This window comes from Corvus moneduloides, chromosome 21, assembly GCF_009650955.1.
Source record: "Corvus moneduloides isolate bCorMon1 chromosome 21, bCorMon1.pri, whole genome shotgun sequence".
NCBI lineage: Eukaryota > Metazoa > Chordata > Aves > Passeriformes > Corvidae > Corvus > Corvus moneduloides.
The window spans coordinates 8,550,433-8,571,215 of NC_045496.1; the positions used below are offsets into that span (position 1 = coordinate 8,550,433).

At 47.1% G+C, this 20,783-nt stretch overlaps 1 protein-coding gene across 4 annotated transcripts in view; it reads left to right on the forward strand.

The window, feature by feature from the left end:
- The window catches only part of TNC (tenascin C), a 72,095-nt gene extending 52,538 nt beyond the window's left edge, over positions 1 to 19,557 (forward strand). For 3 of the 4 annotated variants that reach the window (XM_032130602.1, XM_032130604.1, XM_032130605.1), the window contains 12 exons: positions 448 to 720; positions 4,959 to 5,081; positions 6,278 to 6,421; positions 7,607 to 7,726; positions 8,265 to 8,408; positions 9,201 to 9,331; positions 10,260 to 10,392; positions 12,351 to 12,502; positions 13,333 to 13,429; positions 15,450 to 15,611; positions 16,847 to 17,010; positions 18,231 to 19,557. In XM_032130602.1, coding sequence (XP_031986493.1) covers positions 448 to 720; positions 4,959 to 5,081; positions 6,278 to 6,421; positions 7,607 to 7,726; positions 8,265 to 8,408; positions 9,201 to 9,331; positions 10,260 to 10,392; positions 12,351 to 12,502; positions 13,333 to 13,429; positions 15,450 to 15,611; positions 16,847 to 17,010; positions 18,231 to 18,341 — 1,754 coding nt within the window. In that variant the 3' untranslated portion in view covers positions 18,342 to 19,557. The remainder of the gene's footprint in view (positions 1 to 447; positions 721 to 4,958; positions 5,082 to 6,277; positions 6,422 to 7,606; positions 7,727 to 8,264; positions 8,409 to 9,200; positions 9,332 to 10,259; positions 10,393 to 12,350; positions 12,503 to 13,332; positions 13,430 to 15,449; positions 15,612 to 16,846; positions 17,011 to 18,230) is intronic. The other variant, XM_032130606.1, reaches the window with a different exon arrangement.
- Positions 19,558 to 20,783: the final 1,226 nt, after the last annotated feature.

The window sequence follows — 20,783 nt, forward strand, 5'->3', positions numbered from 1 at the left end:
TCACAGATGCCAGAAGTGCATGAAAGAAGGGGTTTGCATGGAGAAAAAGAACAGAGGGAGGCCTGACAGTGTTCCAGGCATGCAGTTCTGTAACCAGAGCTTGTTTTTATTGGCCATAAAGGTGTCACACAAGTAGGGAAGGAGAAATGCCCAGGAAACTCACCTTTAGCATGTGTAACTCTGCATGTGGGAGACAAACCTGTGTGTCCATGCAGTGGATTTGCTGTTTCAGAGTGAAAGCTGGAATGGGCCTGCACACACTCACATTTACCCTGTTCTGTGTAACACTAATATTTATTATTTTTTTTTAATAGCTGGCAGATTGCTCCCTTGCTTTGAACTGTGGTCGGATTCTTGCAGTGTGCTGTAGCCAGACCTCGGGCAGGTCTCTGATCAACTGATTAAAAAATCATTTCTTTTCCCCACTGCTATCTTCTCCTTTTTTAGAAGCAGAACCCGAGGTCGACAACCTTCTGGTTTCAGACGCCACTCCAGACGGATTCCGTCTCTCCTGGACTGCAGATGACGGGGTTTTCAACAGCTTTGTTCTAAAAATCAGGGACACCAAAAGGAAATCTGACCCACTGGAGCTGATAGTGCCAGGCCATGAGCGCACCCAGGACATAACAGGGCTGAAAGAGGGCACTGAATATGAGATTGAGCTCTATGGAATTAGCAGTGGACAACGTTCCCAGCCCGTAAATGCAGTAGCATCCACAGGTATTGTCTTTGCAGTGGCAAAAGTGTGGCATTCCCTGTTCCTTTCAGCATCTCCTTTTCACAGCCAGCTCGTGCTGTCCCTGAGGTGTCCTGGACTGTCTCCTGCATGTCCCTTGTCCAAGTCACTGGTTCAGCGTGGTGTGGTTCTTTGTAATCAGTCTCAGCTTCCCAAGTTTCGTCACTGTCTGTTTAATATGGTTTAATTGAATTACTTGTATGATCAGGAATTAGGCAGCGGAGTGTGGCAATTAAAGCTCTGTTTTTGAGGGCCAAGAAATATTGTCTGTGCACCAGCCTTTTTCAGTGATTTTCTGTGACTAATTACATCTCAGCTCTGCACAACAATTTACCTCCCTGGGAAAGAGTTATGACAAAACGAATTTACCAGAGCCATTGAGAAGTTTATTTATGGCTTGACCAGCAAAGGCCTGAGCACCATTAGCTTGGGCTGATCTTACCAGGAGCAACATGTGCTCAGTAATTCAAACTGACTTGAGTTTCTTTGCAAAACCAAAGCTTTGACTGAAGTTCATAATGGAAGAGTTTCATTTCAGCACTTTTGAATGAAGTGTTTCAATCTTTTTTTCCACACTAAAATAGTGGTTTCTTTCGGAAACAAATTTAAACCTGAAGCATATGATGATGCAACGTCCTGTGAGCCAAATTTGGCCTTTAAAAAATGCTGAGCTTGCTGATGTAAAAACGTGGTAATTTGAAGTCAAATTAATTATGGGAGGAAAGGAAAAGGAAGGGGACAGGAAAGTGAGGGGAGATCTCAGCGGGGGCTGCAGCTCCTCCCGAGGGGCAGCTCCGATCTCTGCTCCTGGGCCAGGGACAGCACCCAGGGAGCGGCTGGAGCTGGGCCAGGGCAGGCTCAGGCTGAGAGCAGGGAAAGGCTCTTCCCCCAGAGGGTGCTGGGCACTGCCCAGGCTCCCCAGGGAATGGGCACGGCCCCGAGGCTGCCAGAGCTCCAGGAGCGTTTGGACAGCGCTGCCAGGGATGCCCAGGGTGGGGCTGTTGGGGGGTCTGTGCAGGGCCAGATTGATGATCCTGGTGGGTCCCTTCCAGCTCAGGATATGATTCTAAGTCCCAGGAGTGAGCAAACCAGCAGAAATTCCTAAAGGAGGCATTTCCCTGGCTGTACTCCAGGCAGCACCCAGGAACAGGGCAGCAATAACTCAGCATTGAACAGCTTCTCTTGGAAGAGCCTCCCAGCCCTCACCCTCCACCCTGCTGTCTGTGGGGTCAGCTGCAAGCACAGAAAGGCCCCAGCTCCACTCCTGCCATCACATCCCTGGAATAACCAGCCAGGCCACCTTCACACTGCCCCAGACACTTCCATGAAGCAGAACTGCATCCACCAGCAGCCCCTCTTGCCCAGGCTCCTGCACGTTGGCTTCTAATGGAGAGGGATGTTTAAAGTCCACTGCACTTGTTAGCAGCATGTCCCCACTCTCACTGACTCCCAGGATATTTGTGGGAAGCCACTGAGAGTTGTCATTTTCCTCATGACTACGTCCCTGTGCAGCCCTCGCACGGAGATTTAGCACATGTCACCTCCCGGAGCCAGTAGCCCAAGAGATGTTTGTCAGCTGTAAATATCCCATGAATAATGGACAATAGAGCCACAAGAGTCCAGCTAAATAATTTGGGGGGCAGGTTACACCACGCTGGGTGGGTGGCTGCCAAGGCATCCAGCTAATTTCTTTTTTAGGAGTGGATTATTGCACAAACATATGGATATTTATAGCATTTCCAGTGTGGTTGCAAGGAAATATTTCTATCCCCAAAGAGGGAATTTATCCACTGCTGCTCTCAGAGTTGGTGTCTTCTAGAAATTTATCTGTAAAATCTCAGTTAAGGTGCAATTTAACCCCCACTGGGAGACCACGACACATCTATGGGCCAATTAATATCCTTGTGGGAAGTGTGGGGCTCATGCTGCTCCTTTCCTTTTCTTCCAGTGCTGTTTTGCCACACTGTGACAGCGTGGTTTTTTCCTGAGAGGATCACAAAACACTTCACATGCTCTTGATATGTGATAAATGCAACCTGCTGCTTCCTGCAGATTAGGAGAAGAAAGCCAGGGAACCAGGGAACATCCTCCTCTAGTCTGTTAGGAATGAGAGAACAATTAGGAAGAAAACATCGCTAAAAAACCAGCAGCTCTAAGGTACCAAGGGTGCTTTAGCAGCCTCTCAGGAGAGTTCCTTGTCTCTCATACAGCTCTGGGGATGATGCTGGAGGGTAAAGACAATTTACCTGTGCCTGCCCAAGAGATGACCTGAGATTCTCTCTGAGTGCCAGGTCAGGAGCACCCCGGCTGCTTTCCCTGCCTGCTCAATTCTGGCTTTCAGGTAGCCCAAGAAGATTATTTCATTCGCTTCTTTTTCATTTCCCTGTGCTCAAAGGTGCAAATCTTTCCCATCTCTGGGATTCATTCCAGGACAGATTCTCTGATGGTCCATTATATTTCTTGCCAGGTTCTCTCCCAGGAAAGCTGCAGTTGGGGGACTTGGGGATGCGGAAAACTCACATCAAAGCTCTCCTTACTGCTCCTTGTCACGCAGCTCACCTGGTGCAGAAAACACACCTGGGGCCCATGGAAGTGGTTGCACAGCAGAGTCCAAGGGGGATGGATTGGGTATTTTATTTTCTGGAAAAGGCTGAAATTCTCCATGTGTATGAAAACCAAGTGCTGGGCCATCTGTTTGGTCTCCAAAATCACCACTGGCCCTGTTCTTCAGCCACTCAGGGCACCTATAATGTGAAGCAAAACCAATGTGATTTTCATTTTTCTCTCTTTCCCAGATTTTCTTTGTTTTCTCCAGTTTCCTTCAGCCTGTACCCAAGTCAGCAGCACCTTTTTGTGCCACGTAGCTTTTCCAACCCCACCTTGCTTCCTTTGTCATCTGTAATTCTTTTCTTCCCTTGGCTTTTCCACATGAGCAAACCCCACAAACACAACACTTCTAGTGAGCTCCGAGATATATTTTACATTTCTCTTGAGAGCTCGGTTGTTTTTCTTTCCTTGCCTTTCAGTTGATTTAGTGCCCTGCTGCTTTGGGGACACATGGAACAAACAGCCTCTGACTCCTTTCCCGCAGGCACGTTCTTTCCAAGCTATTTCAAGCCCAGTCCCTATTTTTTTTGCCTCCTCTTGCCCCCCTTCCCCTGCTCTCAGCCTGTCTCCACTCCTCTTCATGTGGATGTTTGGGATCTCTCCTCTTCGTGCTAATGGCCTGCTCTGTGTGTGCTGTTTGTTTTTTAATACCTCAGGGTTGTTTTGGTTACAGCCAAAAAAGCTGGAAAGATTGGAAGTGGGATGCTCAATGTAAACCTGGAAGTGGAAGCTCTCTTTACCACGTCCTTCCAAAGCCCTTTCCATGCCTGTTTTGCAGGATCTTAATTAAGCCTCCAAGTGGAATGTTTCAGATATGTGTTGGGTTTAAGTTTGGGTCATTTTGGTAAAATCTGGGCTTTGTTTGCCCAGCTGACTCATTTAATTTATGTGGGCAAATGCAGTGCTCAGGTCTGGACAGGGAAAGGCTGAGTTTTATGGCAACGAGCTGCAGTGGAGCCATGGGTGCCTTCCTCATGGTGGTTGTACTTGGATATTCTCTGGATGGATGTGCTTGAAAGAAAAACCATGGGCTCAGAGAGAGATTCCAGCAGGAAAATCTTGTTGCTTCTGGTTTGACACCAACAGAAGTTCCAGGAGTCAGTGCTTGATGGACTCCCACACCTGAGTCCAGGTCTCCTTGGAGCATCCTGCATTAGGAACTTTATGCTCAGGAAGGGAGATCTGTCCATGGCTGTCATTGCCGTGTGGGACTCAGTCTAAAAATCCTCCAAGTGAAACGAGGGTAGAAAAAAAATTCCAAATGCAGCATCTCTTGCGTAGCAGAATGTCATTTCTGTCCATGCTCCTCCCTGCTGTTCTACAGCACTGAAATCTCTGTTATTTCTATGTGTACATACATGTTGGGTATTTTTAACCTTTGCACTACTGGACTGCTCCTGAAAAAAGGAAAATTTGGACCAACCAGGCTGTTGCTGTAATAAAAGCCTTCAGTTTTTTGTACCCCCTGCATTAGTGTTGCTCAGAGCAGAACATTGACAGCACCAGCTCTTGGTTTAGGGTGATAAAACAAATCAGTTTTCCAGTGCTAAGGACTGATAAACAAATGATTTACCTTTTCTTCCTGTGTGGTGTGTCCTCTGTTCTCCCCTGGCAGTTGTTGGCTCTCCCAAGGGAATTTCTTTCTCTGACATCACGGAAAACGCCGCCACAGTCAGCTGGACCCCCCCTCGCTCCCGTGTGGAAAACTTCCGGATCTCCTACGTCCCTGTCACGGGAGGTGAGGAGGGACAGGGGCGGGCAGGGAGAGCAGGATGGGTTTGCTGGGCTGCCATCCCTCCTTTCAGTGCGTCTCCCAGGTGATCTTGCACAGATCATCTCTTTTTTCCTTCAGGAATGAGGGTGTGTAGCCAACCTTTGGACACAGTGTCCACATCCCACGGGCAGGGCTTGTAAGGGAGCTCAGAGGTGGAGGCTCGAGTGGTTGTATTCCTAAGTCTCTCTCTGAGCCTTTTCATCAAGGATTAGTTTCCAAACTGTCATTATTTTGTAGACATTTCATGAGCTGAGCACACAGGAAAAGACAGCCCTTGGAAATAATAATCATTATCCATGGTTATAAGAATTTTTGAAGGCAGTGGTTTACTCAGTGCTCCCCAATGTTGTCTCATTCTGGTTTAGCGTTCATCTTCAAAAACTTCCTCTACTTCAACAGATTTTTAACCTAATTTAGGGACCTCTCTGAAGGGAAACAGCTAAAGAAAAAATACTAAAGACCTCAGCATGAAAAAAAGTCCTGCTGTTGACTGAGACAAGGAAAGATTTAGGCTTTTAGACAACATAGCCTGGAAGAACATGTGCAGCTGTAAATATACAGCGGTCCCAGAGAAGAAAAGGAATCTAGTCATAAAGTTAGGCACTTGTCTAAGTGCTTTCCTGGAATAAACCTAGGATTCAGAGTGAATATGGGTGCTAAGTCCTCAGCCACACACAGAGCACCTTTTAAAATAGCATTTACTGTATCTTAATTCTAAATGAGGTGGGTGGAGGAGAATCTTCCAGCCCTCACCACAAACAAGGCAGATCTGAACTGCAAGTCCTGTCCTCAAGGTGTTTGAACTCCCATGGAGAGACTGCTGTGGTTTCTGCTTACATCTTGTTTATGAAATTATATTTTTCTGAACAGAAATCACAGAGTCACAGAACAGTTTGGGTAGGAAGGGACCTTAAAGCTGCTCTCATTCCAACCCCGTGTCACAGGGACACCTTCCACTAAAAATGTTAACTTTTCTTATGAATACAAACCAGTGATTCAGATTTAGGTGTCACAGCGGCAATATTTAACACCAGTGGCTGTAACTAACTGAGGAAAATTCATCTCCTGCTGTAGAAGCACATCTTTAACTTGAAAAACACCCTTCAAGCATTTCCTGGAGTATTGTGTCACTCATCCCGTGGCATTTGGCCTCATCCTAGGTACTCCAAATGTTGTCACAGTCGACGGGAGCAAGACAAGGACCAAGCTGGTGAAGCTGGTCCCAGGTGTGGACTACAATGTCAGCATCATCTCTGTGAAAGGCTTTGAGGAAAGTGAGCCCGTCTCTGGCACCCTGAAAACAGGTAATAATATAAAACCAGGAAACAGCAGCTTTCCAAATGGATCATCTGGGCCACAGGAGAGACTCAGGGACTGGAGCTGCCAAGATCCCATTTTTGCTGTCCACACAAACTGTAGGAAACTCTTTTTCCCACTCCTTTATATGTTTGTATTTTGGATGAGGATAGAACTTTTGAGTTTGGTCAGGCTCCCATTTGCTAAATGCTAAACAAACTTATGAGACACAGACAATTCGTTTATTTACAGTTCTAATTCATCAGAGAAAAAAACCCAGAAGTTTATTTGGTTGGTTTTTTAATTAATTCCATTTTTGAGTTGAGGGAGCAAATGGCCAGCTCAGCTGAGCACTTCAGACCAGTTTCTGCTGTGAACTCCACATCTCCCATGTTCCAGACTGGGAAGCTTTTCTAAGCACAAAAACATTCTCCTGATTTTTTCTTCAATATTCTCTCAATATTTTTTTCAATATTCTGTCTCCTGATTTTTTCTTTAAATATCCCTGCAGGAAATGAGGGTCCACTTTGCTCCTGCTGACCCCTCGCTGCATCCTCCATTCATTCTTTTTGGGGGCTAACAAGCATCCAGAGAGCTGAGACAAGGAACAAGATGATGAGTATTGGATGACAGGGGATTTATAGCCCATTCCAGCTGTTCTGGAGGCAGATATCCATCAATTCAGGGAGAGCATAAACCCCTGTGAAAAGTAGAATCCTTTGAGGAGGCAATGCAGGACGTGTGGGGATTTTGGATGCCTGGCTGGCTGTGGGATTGGTTTGTTCCAAACAAGCTGCTGGAAGGTCACAGTGGCCATCAGCTGCTGTCACTTTGGTTATTTTTCCCAGCTCTGTCTCCTGAGTTTGCTCTAAAAAACAACCCAGATTTGAGGGTGTGGAGAGAAATACGTCAGCTCTGACAGAGCTGTTGAGATTGATGTATCAAGAGTGATCTGAGAACGTGGCTAGTTCTGTTTGCTCCCAGACTTTCATCTCTTCCAGCACTGACCTCCCTTTCCAGTGGAGGCTTTTGGTGTCTCTTCATAGGCACTGACGTCTTTCCTGATAAACTCCACTATTCCAAAGGGACTCATAAAAGCTGCACTGAGCTTTGGGCATTTTCTGTATTTACAGCAGAGCACTGCACAGAGCTGAGAGTGTTTGTCAAATTCCTTCAACCTGTTTTTCTTCCAGCTTTGGACAGCCCGTCAGGCCTGGTAGTGGTGAACATCACAGACTCAGAGGCTCTGGCAACCTGGCAGCCAGCAATTGCAGCTGTGGATAACTATGTGGTGTCCTACTCTTCTGAGGAAGGTGAGAGCAGTGAGGGATGGGTCAGGGAGCTGAAGGGTTAAAGCTCTCAAGAGGTGCTCATTGTAACTCCAGGAAAATCACAGAAGATCCCAAGTTGGAGGGACCCAACTGGACCCATCAAGTCCAGCTCCTGTCCCAGACACCCCAACAATCCCATCCCTGAGAGCGTTGTCCAAACGCTCCTGGAGCTCTGGCAGCCTCGGGGCTGTTATTTGGAGGAGGAGCATTGCTGGAAGCATTTAAAAAATGATCCTTTTTTATTCAGCACTCTCAGTTTGGCCATGAAGAGAGAGAAGGGAGATTCCCGGGAAGCAGAGGCGGTGCTGTAATTCCCGTGAACACTAGAGAGAGCTCACACTTTTAGATAAAAGGCTCTGGTGTGACTCCGAGCCAGCAGAGGTGTCAGCACGGGCACGGGCTCCGGGCTTTTATTATTCTGCACTTGCACCAACCAGGAATAAAACGAATCAGTGAGTGGAGCATGGAGTTGAGCACATCATGATGCCGACACGTCCTTTCTTCTGTGTTTTCCTCTCAGAGCCAGAGGTGACTCAGATGGTCTCAGGGAACACCGTGGAGTATGACCTGAAGGGGCTCCAGCCTGCCACCGAGTACACGCTGAGCGTCCACGCGCTGAAGGACACGCAGAGGAGCGAGACCCTCTCCACCCACTTCACCACAGGTGCCACTCCCCACCTCCCCAGAGCTGCCATCCCTTCTAGTCCCACCTGCTCTGTGTTCCTCTGATGCTTTTTTTCCTGGAAACCTGAAGTTTGTTAGTGTTTGCATCAACCTTTCTCCGCTGGGAGCCCGGCGTGGCTGAGCAGAGGTGGTTTTCCATCACCAGCTCTGCAGATTCTCACACAGAGCTGGAGCAGGAGCTCTTCTCCGAGAGCTGGTGTTGGCTGCTGAAGGTGCCCAGCTGGTTTCACGCTCATGGTTTTCCATGAGAATCAATGAAATCACGGCTGTTTCTCATTTTCCTGGCTTGGCTTGTCCCAGGGTGTTAATTAGGGAGCCAGGAGCTGAGCCACACCAATCCCGTGCCATAATCACAGAGGGCAAGGGCAGCTGGAGCTTGGAGCCAGACCAAGTAGGAAAAGTTTTCCTATTCTAAAAAAACATCATCGGAACCAAAGTTTTATTTCCTGGGAATATGTAAATACAAATCACCTTGTGAGAAATAATAAAATGCACAATTTTGTCTCAACATTTCAGTGGAACTGCTCATAAAATAAAGTGCCTGGAACAAGCCAATATTTTAACTTAGATAAAGTTAACACCTTTATTTTAAACTACCAATGGGAAAATTAATCCTTAACCACAAAATATAGGTTGAAGTGGTTTTTTCATTTCAAATTTCTCTGTAGAAAAGGTTTGTTTTCCCGGCTTCTTTTGATGTATGGCCCACAAGATAACCTGTGTAATTAACTTTGTATGGATGTGATTGTAATTGCTCTGGTTTCTTCTGCAGGGCTGGATGCTCCAAGAGATTTGAGTGCCACTGAGGTGCAGTCAGAAGCAGCTGGGATAAGCTGGAGGCCTCCCCGTGCTCCAGTCACTGGATATCTTCTGATCTATGAATCCATTGATGGCAGAGTAAAGGTAAATAAACCAGAGGGGCTGTGCCTCCAATCTGGGCAGTGGAGATGCTCTGAAGTGTCCAGCAGTGCAACATAATTAATGTTCCTTAATTTGAATACTTTATTTTAAAATACTAATTGCCTCTTTCAGTGCTAGACTGAACACAGATGCATTTAAAAGGCCTTACCTACATTACACCCTGAAACAGAAGCTCTGTTCCAGGCTGAATTTTGCCTTTCATCCCTCTACAACACAGGAAAAAGCACAAACATTTTCCTTCATTCCAAACCTGTACCATGGATTAAACTCACACCCCCCAATGGATGTGATTCCCTTCTCTGAACTCAGGAGAATCCCTGTGCAGTGGGGTGTCTGAGGCAGAGGGAGCTGCTTCTGGAAGTGCCTCTTATTTTCCTATAGTTTTATTCTGTTCCTACATAATCAGATCCCACTAAATGCTTAAATATGAATCAGGTGAATCCCAGCAAAAAGAAAATTTTGGATGCCCAGCCTGGCACATTGGAGACGATTCTGATTTTCAGGAAGGCAAATTCCCCAAGCACACTGAAAATCAGTGTTTTAATGTCACAGCAAAACAGCCTTTTGAAACCTGGAGTGCAACACTTCCTTGTCCTAAAGGATGAGTCTTCCCCGTTTTTTATGAATTTCACAATCTGTACATTCAGGGCATGTAAACATTTATGCTGCCTTGCTTTTAAACCCCCAGTTTGGACATTATGATGGTAAACACTCATTTCCAGGCAGGCTTTATTGAACTTTTTAAGATTAGCTTGGTAAAAGTCTTAGAGGAATATCTTTATATTCCTTAATCTAGATGGCTAAAAATACCTTCAATAATTATGACAAAAAATAATGTGACAGACTAAAATATGCACCCATTATGATTTATTTCTCTGAGATTTCCCTGTATTATTTCTTCTCCCCATAGGAACTCATCCTAAACCCCGAGACAACATCCTACAGCCTGACAGAGCTGAGCCCCTCCACCCAGTACACAGTGAAACTGCATGCCCTGAGTGGAGCCCTGAGGAGCAAAACCATCCAGACCATTTTCACCACAAGTAAGGACATCAGAGCACAGCTAAAATAATCTAAATCACTGGTCTCAGGACAGAGCTGAGCTCTGCAAGGAGGACACACAGACCCCTCACAAGATTTTAATCCTTTTGTAGTGCCGGTGAGAAGTCCCTATTCCCCCAGAGCTGTCATCTGTTCTCCCCTGGCAGGATGGAATTCCAGTATCCATCCACATCACCCTCACAGTCCTTTCTCTGATGAAACATCCTGCCTTTCCCCTGTGAAATATCAGCAGGAATTCTTTCAATTTCGGCTGACACCTCGATTTCCCCCTGTATCGATCCCAGCGAGCTGGGAAAACAAATCAGAGTTTGGAGCTGGAATGAAGCAAAGTACACACACAGAGATCGGTGCAGGGGGCTGAGGACATGAATTTCTGGGTGGGTTTTTCTCCTCTCTCTGAGATGGGCTGTCTCAAAGCCCCTCTGCACATCAGCTCCAGCCCTAACAGGACAGCTCTGCAAGGATAAATTGGCTTTTCTGACGGTCACTTCACAGCTGACATTAAAAAAGAAGTTGTTCAGTATTAGCTGTGACACTTTGCCTTCATTTGTCTCACTTGTCCCAGTTTCCAGCCTTTCAGGCCCAGCAGGATCTTCAGTCATTCCCATTCCTCCTCCTGCTGCTGGTACCAACTCCAGCCCAAGGACTGCCAGAAGTCACCCAGCCCCGAGTTTGCCCTGTCACTGCTTGTGTAGAGCAGGATGAACTCCACCAACACATCCAGAAATAGGAGAGGAATTAAAGCTGGGTCTATTTAGGTGATTTTTGGCAAATTGACCAGGAGCAGGGACAGACCAGGTGCCTTCAGCCATGTGAACAGTGTCAGACTCAGGCAGAGGGTTAAGCCTGGCCTTAACTCTAAAAATACATTTGTGTCTATTTAGTGACAGGGAAACACTGAAGGAACTCCCTGCAGAGAATCACTTTTTTCCAAATCCCAAAGCTGATGGAAACTTGCATGGCCTTAAGTTACACCAGAGGAGGTTCAAATTAGATACCAGGAAAAATCTCTTCATGGAAAGAGTTGTAAAGAATTGGAATAGGCAGTGTTGGAGTCACCATCCCTGGCAGTACTCAAAAAAACCTGTGGAGGTGGCACCTGGGGACCTGGCTTAGTGGTGAGCACGGCAGTGGGACTGTGTTAATGGTTGGACTTGATGATCTTAAAATTCTTCTCCAACCTTAACAACCCCATGATTCTGTGGAATTCTCTGGAGCTGAAGCACAGGCAGGGGTGTGTAACACTGGCAGGGACCGGCAGCCACCCTGTGAGAAGTCACAGTTGAAAACTCTGCTATGGACACACCTGCAACCACACTTAATTGGCTGAAAAAGTTAATGGCCTGAGTGAATGAGAAGAAAAAAAGGAAATCTTTTTTGGGGGGTTAGGAATTGTTCTGACTGCAATGATTTTATTGGCTTGTCGTCAGAAAGAAAAGATTAACAATATTTTCCTGCAGTTTCAGCTGCTGCTGTTGCTTTGTTTTTTTAAAGTGTAGCTTTATAACACATTTAATATTCTCCTTGCTAGCAAAACACTCCCAGTTAATTTATTTTTGATTGAAGTCCTGTCTTTGTATTCCCCCTCCTTTTTCTGCCACATGATCAGAGATTGGTAGATTTGGTTTTCCCCAAAAGCTGCTGTCACACAGCTCACGAATTTCAGTCTTTAGCTGGAGGATGCACTCCCATCCTAGCAGGGTTATCTGGAATTCCCAGCACTTCCAGAAGTGTAGACAGATGTGACAAAATGCATTGAAAAGAAGAATTCACCTCATCAGCTGTATGCTGTGAATGTTCTGTGTGCTGGGTGTAAGTACAGACCTGTTCTGGGATCTGTACCTGACCCACGAGGGCATTTCCTCAGTCATCTGCATTGAACACATTCCTTGTAACTGCTGATTTCCTAAGGAATGCTTTCTCTTCCTTGTGTGTGCAGCTGGGCTCCTCTATCCCTACCCCAAGGACTGCTCCCAGGCCCTCCTGAATGGAGAAGCCACCTCTGGGCTCTACACAATTTACCTGAACGGGGACAAGGCTCAGCCTCTGCAAGTGTTCTGTGACATGGGCGAGGACGGGGGAGGATGGATCGTGAGTATGGGGACAGGGGCAGCACATCCCATCCCTGCTCAGCCCAGGCACCCCTCAGGGTGTTGTTATCACAGTAGGGCTGTCTTGTCTACAAATGCAGGGAGTTTTGTCCTGGGTAGGACACTCCAGTGCCTAGAAGAGGGAGCAGCTCTTTCTGCAGTTGGAGGAGAGAGAGGAGTCTCTGAAGGATGGGGCACACCAGTGGTTTCAGCCCTGATCCCTCTCCACTGGTGAAATGCTGAAATGACCATCTCAGATAACACATTTTCTAAATAATCACCAAGGAAAGGGGAGGGTGAACTGACTCTGAATGAGAGAGGGAGTGAGAGAGATTAAAACCCAGCCCAGGGGAAGCATTTGTTCAGCAGCCACGGGGTGCAGTAGCTTCCAAAGCCACTGTGCAAGGGCCACATCCCACCCAGGCAACAAAGGAATGGCAATAAAATGCCACCTCTCCAAAGTGACATCCCCAAATTTGAACATGCCAGAGGGACCCAGGGCACAGAAAAGCAGAAGGAGCTGGAGGAATGCTTGGCTAGGAGAGTAGGGGATGGAAATCCTGGGAAATCCAGAACTGCAGGATGGGTTTTAAAAGGGAGAGAGGAGGAACTGAAAGGCCCCATCGTGCAGAAGAGACTGGGAACCCAAAAGAGAAATTGGAGACTTAAAAAATACATGGAGCATCCAACAGCCTGGGTTCAACTCAGTCATTGCAGTGACACTCTGCTGGGAGGGCTAAAGGCAGGGCAGGAGCAACACTGAGTTCTGTGTTTGTAAAAGCTCATTTCCTCTGGCCAGGGCAGTCTGTCCATGACATTTCTTGCTTTTAGGTGTTCCTGAGGCGTCAGAATGGAAAGCAAGATTTCTACAAGAACTGGAATACTTACGTGGCAGGGTTTGGAGATCCTAAGGATGAATTCTGGATAGGTAAGTGCAAAGAATTTGTCTTTTTGGAAAAAAAAAAAAAATCACAAAACAGAAATACAGCCTGAAAGTCCAGGAGCCACTTAGAGGCCTCCATTTAGCTGGCAGGAGAATTTGTAAAGGGGAACAGGAGAAAAGGAGCCAGGGACACCCTCTGGGAGGGAGACTGAAAGGGCCAGGCCCAGCCAGTCCCTCCAGCTGCAGTCAAAGGATGTCATGCTGGGGTCACCAGCTGTACCCACCCCGTGCTCAGTGGGGCTCTGGGAGAAGTGGGAGGTAACCTGGGGAGCAGGTTGTTCTTCCTGTCCTCCTGGGACACCCCCAGCAGCAAAGGCTGATGATCCAGAGAGGAAAAACAGGACAATAAACCCACATTTTGGTAAAATAGAAGTAAAACCTCCACATTTTCAAAGGTTGTGCTGTGTTTTTCTGGTTGTAAATGAAAGATGATGATGATGACACAGCACAAGTTTGGTTGTTTTGCCCAACCAGTTCCTATGATTTGAAGGGAAGAGCTCTCCCAGTCAGCGTGGAATTATTTACTTGCTTTTGTGCTGACAGCTGATGTAGCTCAGTGCCCTGCTCTATTTGTACAGTTCAGTATGGCCCTGTTTATGGAATAATGGGATGGTAGAGAAAAAGACATGGAGAGACTGATGTCTTAAGGAACCTGGAAATAAAACTACACATTTTTGAGATAGTATCAGTGTAGGAGGTAATGTAAAGGTTGGTCTTTATTGGAGGCCTCTAGGGACAGACATGGAAAATGCCCACAAAATGCCCACAGGGTGAATAGAGGTTTATAAGTTTAGCAAATTAGCATAATTGACAAAAATTCCCAATTGTCGCTGTTGAGACGGACACGACACGTACAGACCCCACACCAGTTCCAGGCAAAAAGCCATTTATTAAACAAAGCAGCTTCTTTTATACACTCTTTGTATGTTATCATTCGTGTTACATATTCACTGGCTGCTGAACTACTACAGTAGACTCATTGGCTATTTGTTGTAACCATTGGACTCTGGCTAGCAGGCTGCAGCTCCCTGGAAGCTCAGCGAGGGTTTCCTGGGGCCATGCCATTAATCACATCCCAGAGCCCATTTCGGACAGCCCCACGGTCTGGCTCCGGCACACAGCAGCGTTACAGCACAGTGGTGGTAAAGAAGGCACAGAAGGGGCTCTCACGAGGGTTTGAGATGGCTTTAATCACACCTCGTCCCCACGATGTTCAGAGGTGGAGAGACAGCGTGCTCTGAGTGTGGGCTGGTTTTGTCAGGGGCCCAGGGGCGGTCCCTGGGCAGGGTTGGGGTAGAGAAGCAAATGAGGAGAAACCGAGGGAGCGGCCAAGGCCAGGGAGGGAACAGGAGGAACATACAGGGTCAGGGGGTAAATAGGCCACCACAGCTATTGCTAACTACAGCATTCTGCCATTGGCTACCTATGGCATAAGCGTTCAAGCATTCAGAAAAATAACAGGTGCGAATATGTTGCTGTTTTTCTCCTTCAACTGTTTAACTTTCTTGCTTCTGCTGATACTACATTCTCTGCATAAAAACGAATTGTTTTTCTTCTCATGGACTTTTCTCACAGTCCTTCTCTAGCCGAAGTAACAGGCCTGAGCCATAATTTTACACAGGCAACAAGGCCTTCATTTTATAAGGTTTTACTTAAATGCCACACCCAATTAGTAGCACAAGAGGTGATGCAATTCCCCCCCAGTTCAAAGCCCCTTCTAAATCCTCCCCCCTCAGATGGGACTGAACTTTGTTGATGAAAATGTGTCTGGAAGAGCTGGTTTTGGCCTTGGTTCCCGAGGAGAGCCGAGATGGGATAGGGGCTTTGGAAGGTGTTTTGTCTTTCTGCTTAGGGAAAAAGTAGGGAAAAGCACCGGGAGAACTAGCCATGGATACACCAGGCTACAGAGCTCCAAATGTATGTGTGAAGAATACAGAGGATATATAAAAGAAAAAAGGCAATAAAATCATCCGGCATCAAGACAAACATTCCTTCCTGCCCACAGGTCTGGAGAACCTGCACAAAATCACTTCTCAGGGCCAGTACGAGCTGCGGGTGGATCTGAGGGACAAGGGGGACGCGGCCTACGCCGTGTACGACCGCTTCAGCGTCGGAGACGCCAAGAGCCGGTACCGGCTGCGGGTGGATGGCTACAGCGGCACAGCAGGTGAGAGCAAAACTTGACTTCTTCTCCTGCTCATGACCAGTTTCCTCCCCGCTGACTCAAGGTAACCATGTGAATGTTGCAGAGCAGCAGGTGCCTCTCCTGTGTGAGGTGCTGGAAAATCAAAGGTATCGATATATTTTATGAGTCCGTTTTAAATCCTCCAGGCACTTTGGTGCTGTATTTTATGGCCTGCTTATGGCAGGATTGAAACAAGCATATTAAACCACAGTATATCCCATTTGGCCAATCTTGGCTGTCATTTATACAGCCAATAATAGCCTGGCACAGCCTCTTTTCTTGTCAGGAGAATTTGCAGCAAAGCCCTGCTGTAATGTGATTTATAATTTTGCTGAACAAATCATCTGCCTTTAGTAATCATAGTGGGGTGAACCCTGCAGCCCTTGTTGAGTCCTCTTCAGGGCTTCAAAGGATTAAGAGATAAATCCAGTTTAACAACATGTCTTAAAAGGAGATAATTTCACAGTGCTGGGTGCATAAACCAGAGCAGAGATGTGGGTGTGGGCTCTGCCCTGTGACCAGCACAAGAGCTTTTACCCAGATTACAGAGATACAAAGGAAATGCAGCAGCAGAATTAATGTCTATTTAATTTAGATGGGATATTGGGAAGAAATTGTTCCCTGGGAGGGTGGGCAGGCCCTGGCACAGGGTGCCCAGAGCAGCTGTGGCTGCCCCTGGATCCCTGGCAGTGTCCAAGGCCAGGCTGGATGGGCTTGGAGCCACCTGGGCTACCTTGCCCATGGCAGGAGGTGGAATGGGATGAGGTTTAAGTTCCCTTCCAGCCCCAACCATTCCATGATTCTGTGAATTAAGGGAAATATTCTGGTGCAGAGTAGTTGTAGCTGCTACCACGAGTAGGATTCAATCAGTGTGGAGACTCCTTTGGTCTTGATTCCTTCTTTGTGAACTCCTCTTTGGTCTTGGCTTGTCCACACTGTAAAATTCAGCTTTCAGCAAGAAGTGCAGAAATTGAGCTGCATGAAAGAAAACCACTTCATATTCATTGGGGATTAGAGATCACCTGGAAAAATATTTTGACCTGCCTGCAGCAACAAAAAAGTTGTGTATTTGCTGTATTAAAGCAAGTCAGTTTTTAAAAATTTAGATGCAGACAGGGCATGGCACAGTCCCAATATTTTCTACAGAATGGGCACTGCCATGAAATCTAAACCAGGCAAACACTGAGCTTGCTCTTTGTTTTGTCCCTCCATTCCAGGTGACTCCATGACCTACCACAATGGAAGGTCCTTCTCCACCTTCGACAAGGACCATGACTCTGCCATCACCAACTGTGCTCTGTCGTACAAAGGAGCTTTCTGGTACAAGAACTGTCACCGAGTCAACCTCATGGGCAGATATGGTGACAACAGCCACAGTCAGGTGAGTTTGGGGTCTGAAGGCTTCTGTAATGCATGAGAGGAAGGGGCATTGCAATTATGGATCTGTCTGATGGTTCAGCCAGCCAAAAATCACAGCACCCACTCCTCCCACTCTCCAGGATCATAAGCAGCTGCTCACAAAACAAGAATTTAACAGCAGCTGGTGAAATCTTGTTGGCTTTGTCTGATTTTCCAAAGGAATATCCCAAGTGTGCAGGGAATAATTGTAGTTTTCAACATGTGAAATAAAAATGTTCTTCCTGCCATGAAAGCCAGGCAAGGAGGGACAGACAGCTCTGGGGGAAAGAGGTTTAACAAGGCCAAGCTCAAGGTGCTGCTCCTGGGTCGGGGCAACCCCTGGGATCAATCCAGGCTGGGATGAGCAGCTGGAGCAACCCTGGGAGAAGGACCTGGGGGTGCTGTGGGGGAGAGCTGGACCTGCCCCGGCCCAGAACCCCCTGCCCTGGGCTGAGCCCCAGTGTGGGCAGCAGGGGAGGGGGATTGTGCCCCTGTGCCCCTGTGCTCCATCAGGTGAGACCCCACCTGCAGAGCTGCCCCAGCCCCGGGGCCCAGCACAGGAAGGACCTGGAGCTGCTGGAGAGAGGCCAGAGGAGGCTCCAGGGGGATCAGAGGGATGGAGCAGCTCTGCTGGGAGGAAAGGCTGGGAGAGCTGGGATTGTTCAGCCTGGAGAGGAGAAGCTTTGGGGTGACCTCACTGTGCCCTTGCAGGGCCTGAAGGGAGCTGACAGGAAAGATGGAGAGAGACTCTGTCCAAGGGTTTGGAGTGACAGGACAAGGGGGAATGGCTTTCTACTGACAGAGAATAGGTTTAGATGGGATATTGGGAAGGAATTCTTGGCTGTGAGACTGGTGAAGCCCTGGCACAGGGTGCCCAGAGCAGCTGTGGCTGCCCCTGGATCCCCAAGGCCAGGCTGGACGGGGCTTGGAGCCACCTGGGCTAGTGGAAAGTGTCCCTGCCTATGGCAGGGGGGAAACTAGACAATCTTTAAAGTCCCTTCCAACCCCATCCATTGTGTGATTCCATGATTCTGTGACCTCACGTGGGTGGGTTTGTACAGGTTGGACATTCCACACCCCCTGTGCTTCCCAAAGCCCCTCCCCTTTGCAGTGCCTCTGTGCCCAAATCAGAAACATCCCTGGTCTGAACCAGGGGCAGCAAATGCAAGTGTGACCTCCCACCCCTCGCCTTTGCCTTCACAGGGCGTCAACTGGTTCCACTGGAAGGGCCACGAGTATTCCATCCAGTTTGCAGAGATGAAGCTGAGACCCTCCAGCTTCCGGAACCTGGAAGGGCGCCGGAAGCGAGCGTAGAGCCCCGGGGGGGCTGCGGGCAGGGGATTGGGGGGATGGAGAGCGGGGTGTGGGGAGACCCTCTGGCATCGCTGGCCTGGGGGTGTGAGGAGCTGTGACTGGGACCAAAGCATCGGTGACCCGTGGCCCGACAGAGGCTTTGCAGCATTCCAAACAACAAAAAGCCTTAAAGCATCCCAGAGTTTCCAGCAGAGCAGCTCCAGCTGCCCACCAGGAACGTCCTCCTCCACACCAAAGACAACGATCTCAAGGGTTCTGTGTTGTTTTATCAATTTTTTTTTTTTTTATTGTTTTTGCCAGAAAGCGTCTGAGATAAAGTTCTTCCGACGTCTGACGATCTCTTGGGTGGCCCAGGGGAGGGGAGGGAGAACAGCTTTGTACATTGGTAGTTTGTTTTAGAACCAGCCATACACACAGAAATGGTGTAAGATGAATTATCATTATTATTATTATTAGTTATAAGTGGAAATAATTGGTGGTTTGAATGCCTTTTTTTTATATATATATCAAGTACCACAGAGAAGGAGGGAATGGGAAGGGAAAGCAGTATGTTTTAAAACTTAACCATAAGATTAATATTATTAATATAAAGACAAAGTAATAATAATAATAATGATGATGATAATAATAAGCTACATTTTGTCATTTTTAAGAGAACCATGCTTTTGGAAACACAGCAGGACAGTGTCTGATTGTAAATTTTTTTTTTTTAATATAAATAAAAGCACAATTACTTTTAAATAAATTTCTACCTTTTTTTTTTTTATCCATGTGGAGTTCGTGCATGTCCAGGATATATTTACTTAGGTGGGGAAATAAAGACAGGCTGAGAATAATTAGGCTGTTGAGCCCCTACTGAAAACTGTTCCTTTTGTCAGTGACTGCTTGTAATTATTCTGGTGGGTTTGTTACAGTGAAATGCCCGTGAAGATTTGGATTCTTTTAGAACATAATTCTCTTTATTTTTTTTTTCCTGCCCAAAAGCTTCTCCCATGTTTTTCTAGGTGTTACTGACTCAATGCTTGCTCCATCTAGGTGGGAATAACTAACAAAGCAAAACAAAGAGGACCCAGAGTTGTTGCTAGGTACCGTGGGCAGCTTTGAACACTTGTGTAAATAAAGGGCTCTCTCTTTTTTTTTTTTATATGAATGAAAATCCGTGTAGTTCCTCTGTATCACACTCTGCAGTTCAAGACAATAAAAGATCTCGTTTTAATCCCGTCTCTCTGCCCTGCTTCAAGGTTGCATTTTGCAAACATTTTGCAAACGTTTTGCTAATGTTTCTCACCTCCCTCCCGGCTGAAGTTACACTCCTGAACATCGTTTGTGTTGCACGGGGAACACGAATCTCCTCTGACCCTCCAGAGCACTGGCAGCACTATATTAAATTAATTCTCTGTAATTAATTGCCCTTCCTTGGTGTTTATCACAGTAAATGATAGGCAGTGTAAAAGAGGACAAACCCAGTAATGCAGGAACACGCTCTGCTCTCCAGATGCTTTCCAAGCTATTAGGAAATGGCACTGGCTCTGTGTTTCTGGGCGCTGGAAAGCTCTTGCAGTCTGTTTGCAGACATTCAGGGGAAGAAGTGACATTTATGGAATGATTTCCTCATTTCTAGCAACATCCCAGAGCTGCCTGGCTCTGGCTCTGGTGTCATTTACCTTGGCAGCTCCGAAGAGCTACTGGAGACAGGCTCAGGTTTGTGCCTCGCCCCAGACACGACTCAAACACCCTGCATAAAAGGAAGATGATATTTCCTGTAATTACTCACTGACAGATGCCCTGCTTGGTATTCTCCATGATTGCCCCTGTGAGAGGGAAGCTGGCAAATCCTTGGAGTCAGACCTGCCAAAACACCCGTCAGAGCTGACACAAGCTTGATTTGGTACCAGCAGCTCCACCACGGGCTGAAGGGAAAGTTACTGGCTTTTCCCCCTTTCCTGTCTGTGACTTGTGAGAAGAGTTTAAAAACATGCTCAGATTTGAAATCTGTCCATGAACCTGCCAAACCTCAGCACTGGTGTTCATCTGAACGTGATGAAGCAGTTTGGGAGCCTCAAGGGGGCAGGAGAGGAAGGGCTTCAAAAAATATTTCCTCCGCCGGGTTTAAGGTCCTAAAGGCACTGAAGGGGATATCTGGGCGCATGAGAGGGGTTTGTGGGGTTAGGGCTGTATCCATAAGGTATTTTTGAGAAAAGTGGATGGAAAACTCCTTTTCTAGTGTCACTGTCCCAACCTTAACTAAAGTCTGAGCAAGACCTCAGGCTTGGATTTCTTAGTTAGGTTTGAGTGAGGTGAAAGCTCCAAGCCAGGTGGGCAAAAGTCAGCTGGATGGATAATTTGGGGGAGTGAGGATGGAGCTGATGGCAGCTTTTAAGTTATTACATCCCCTGGCTTTCTGTGAGACTTGGACTCCTGAGTGATGTGGTTTTCTCTGAC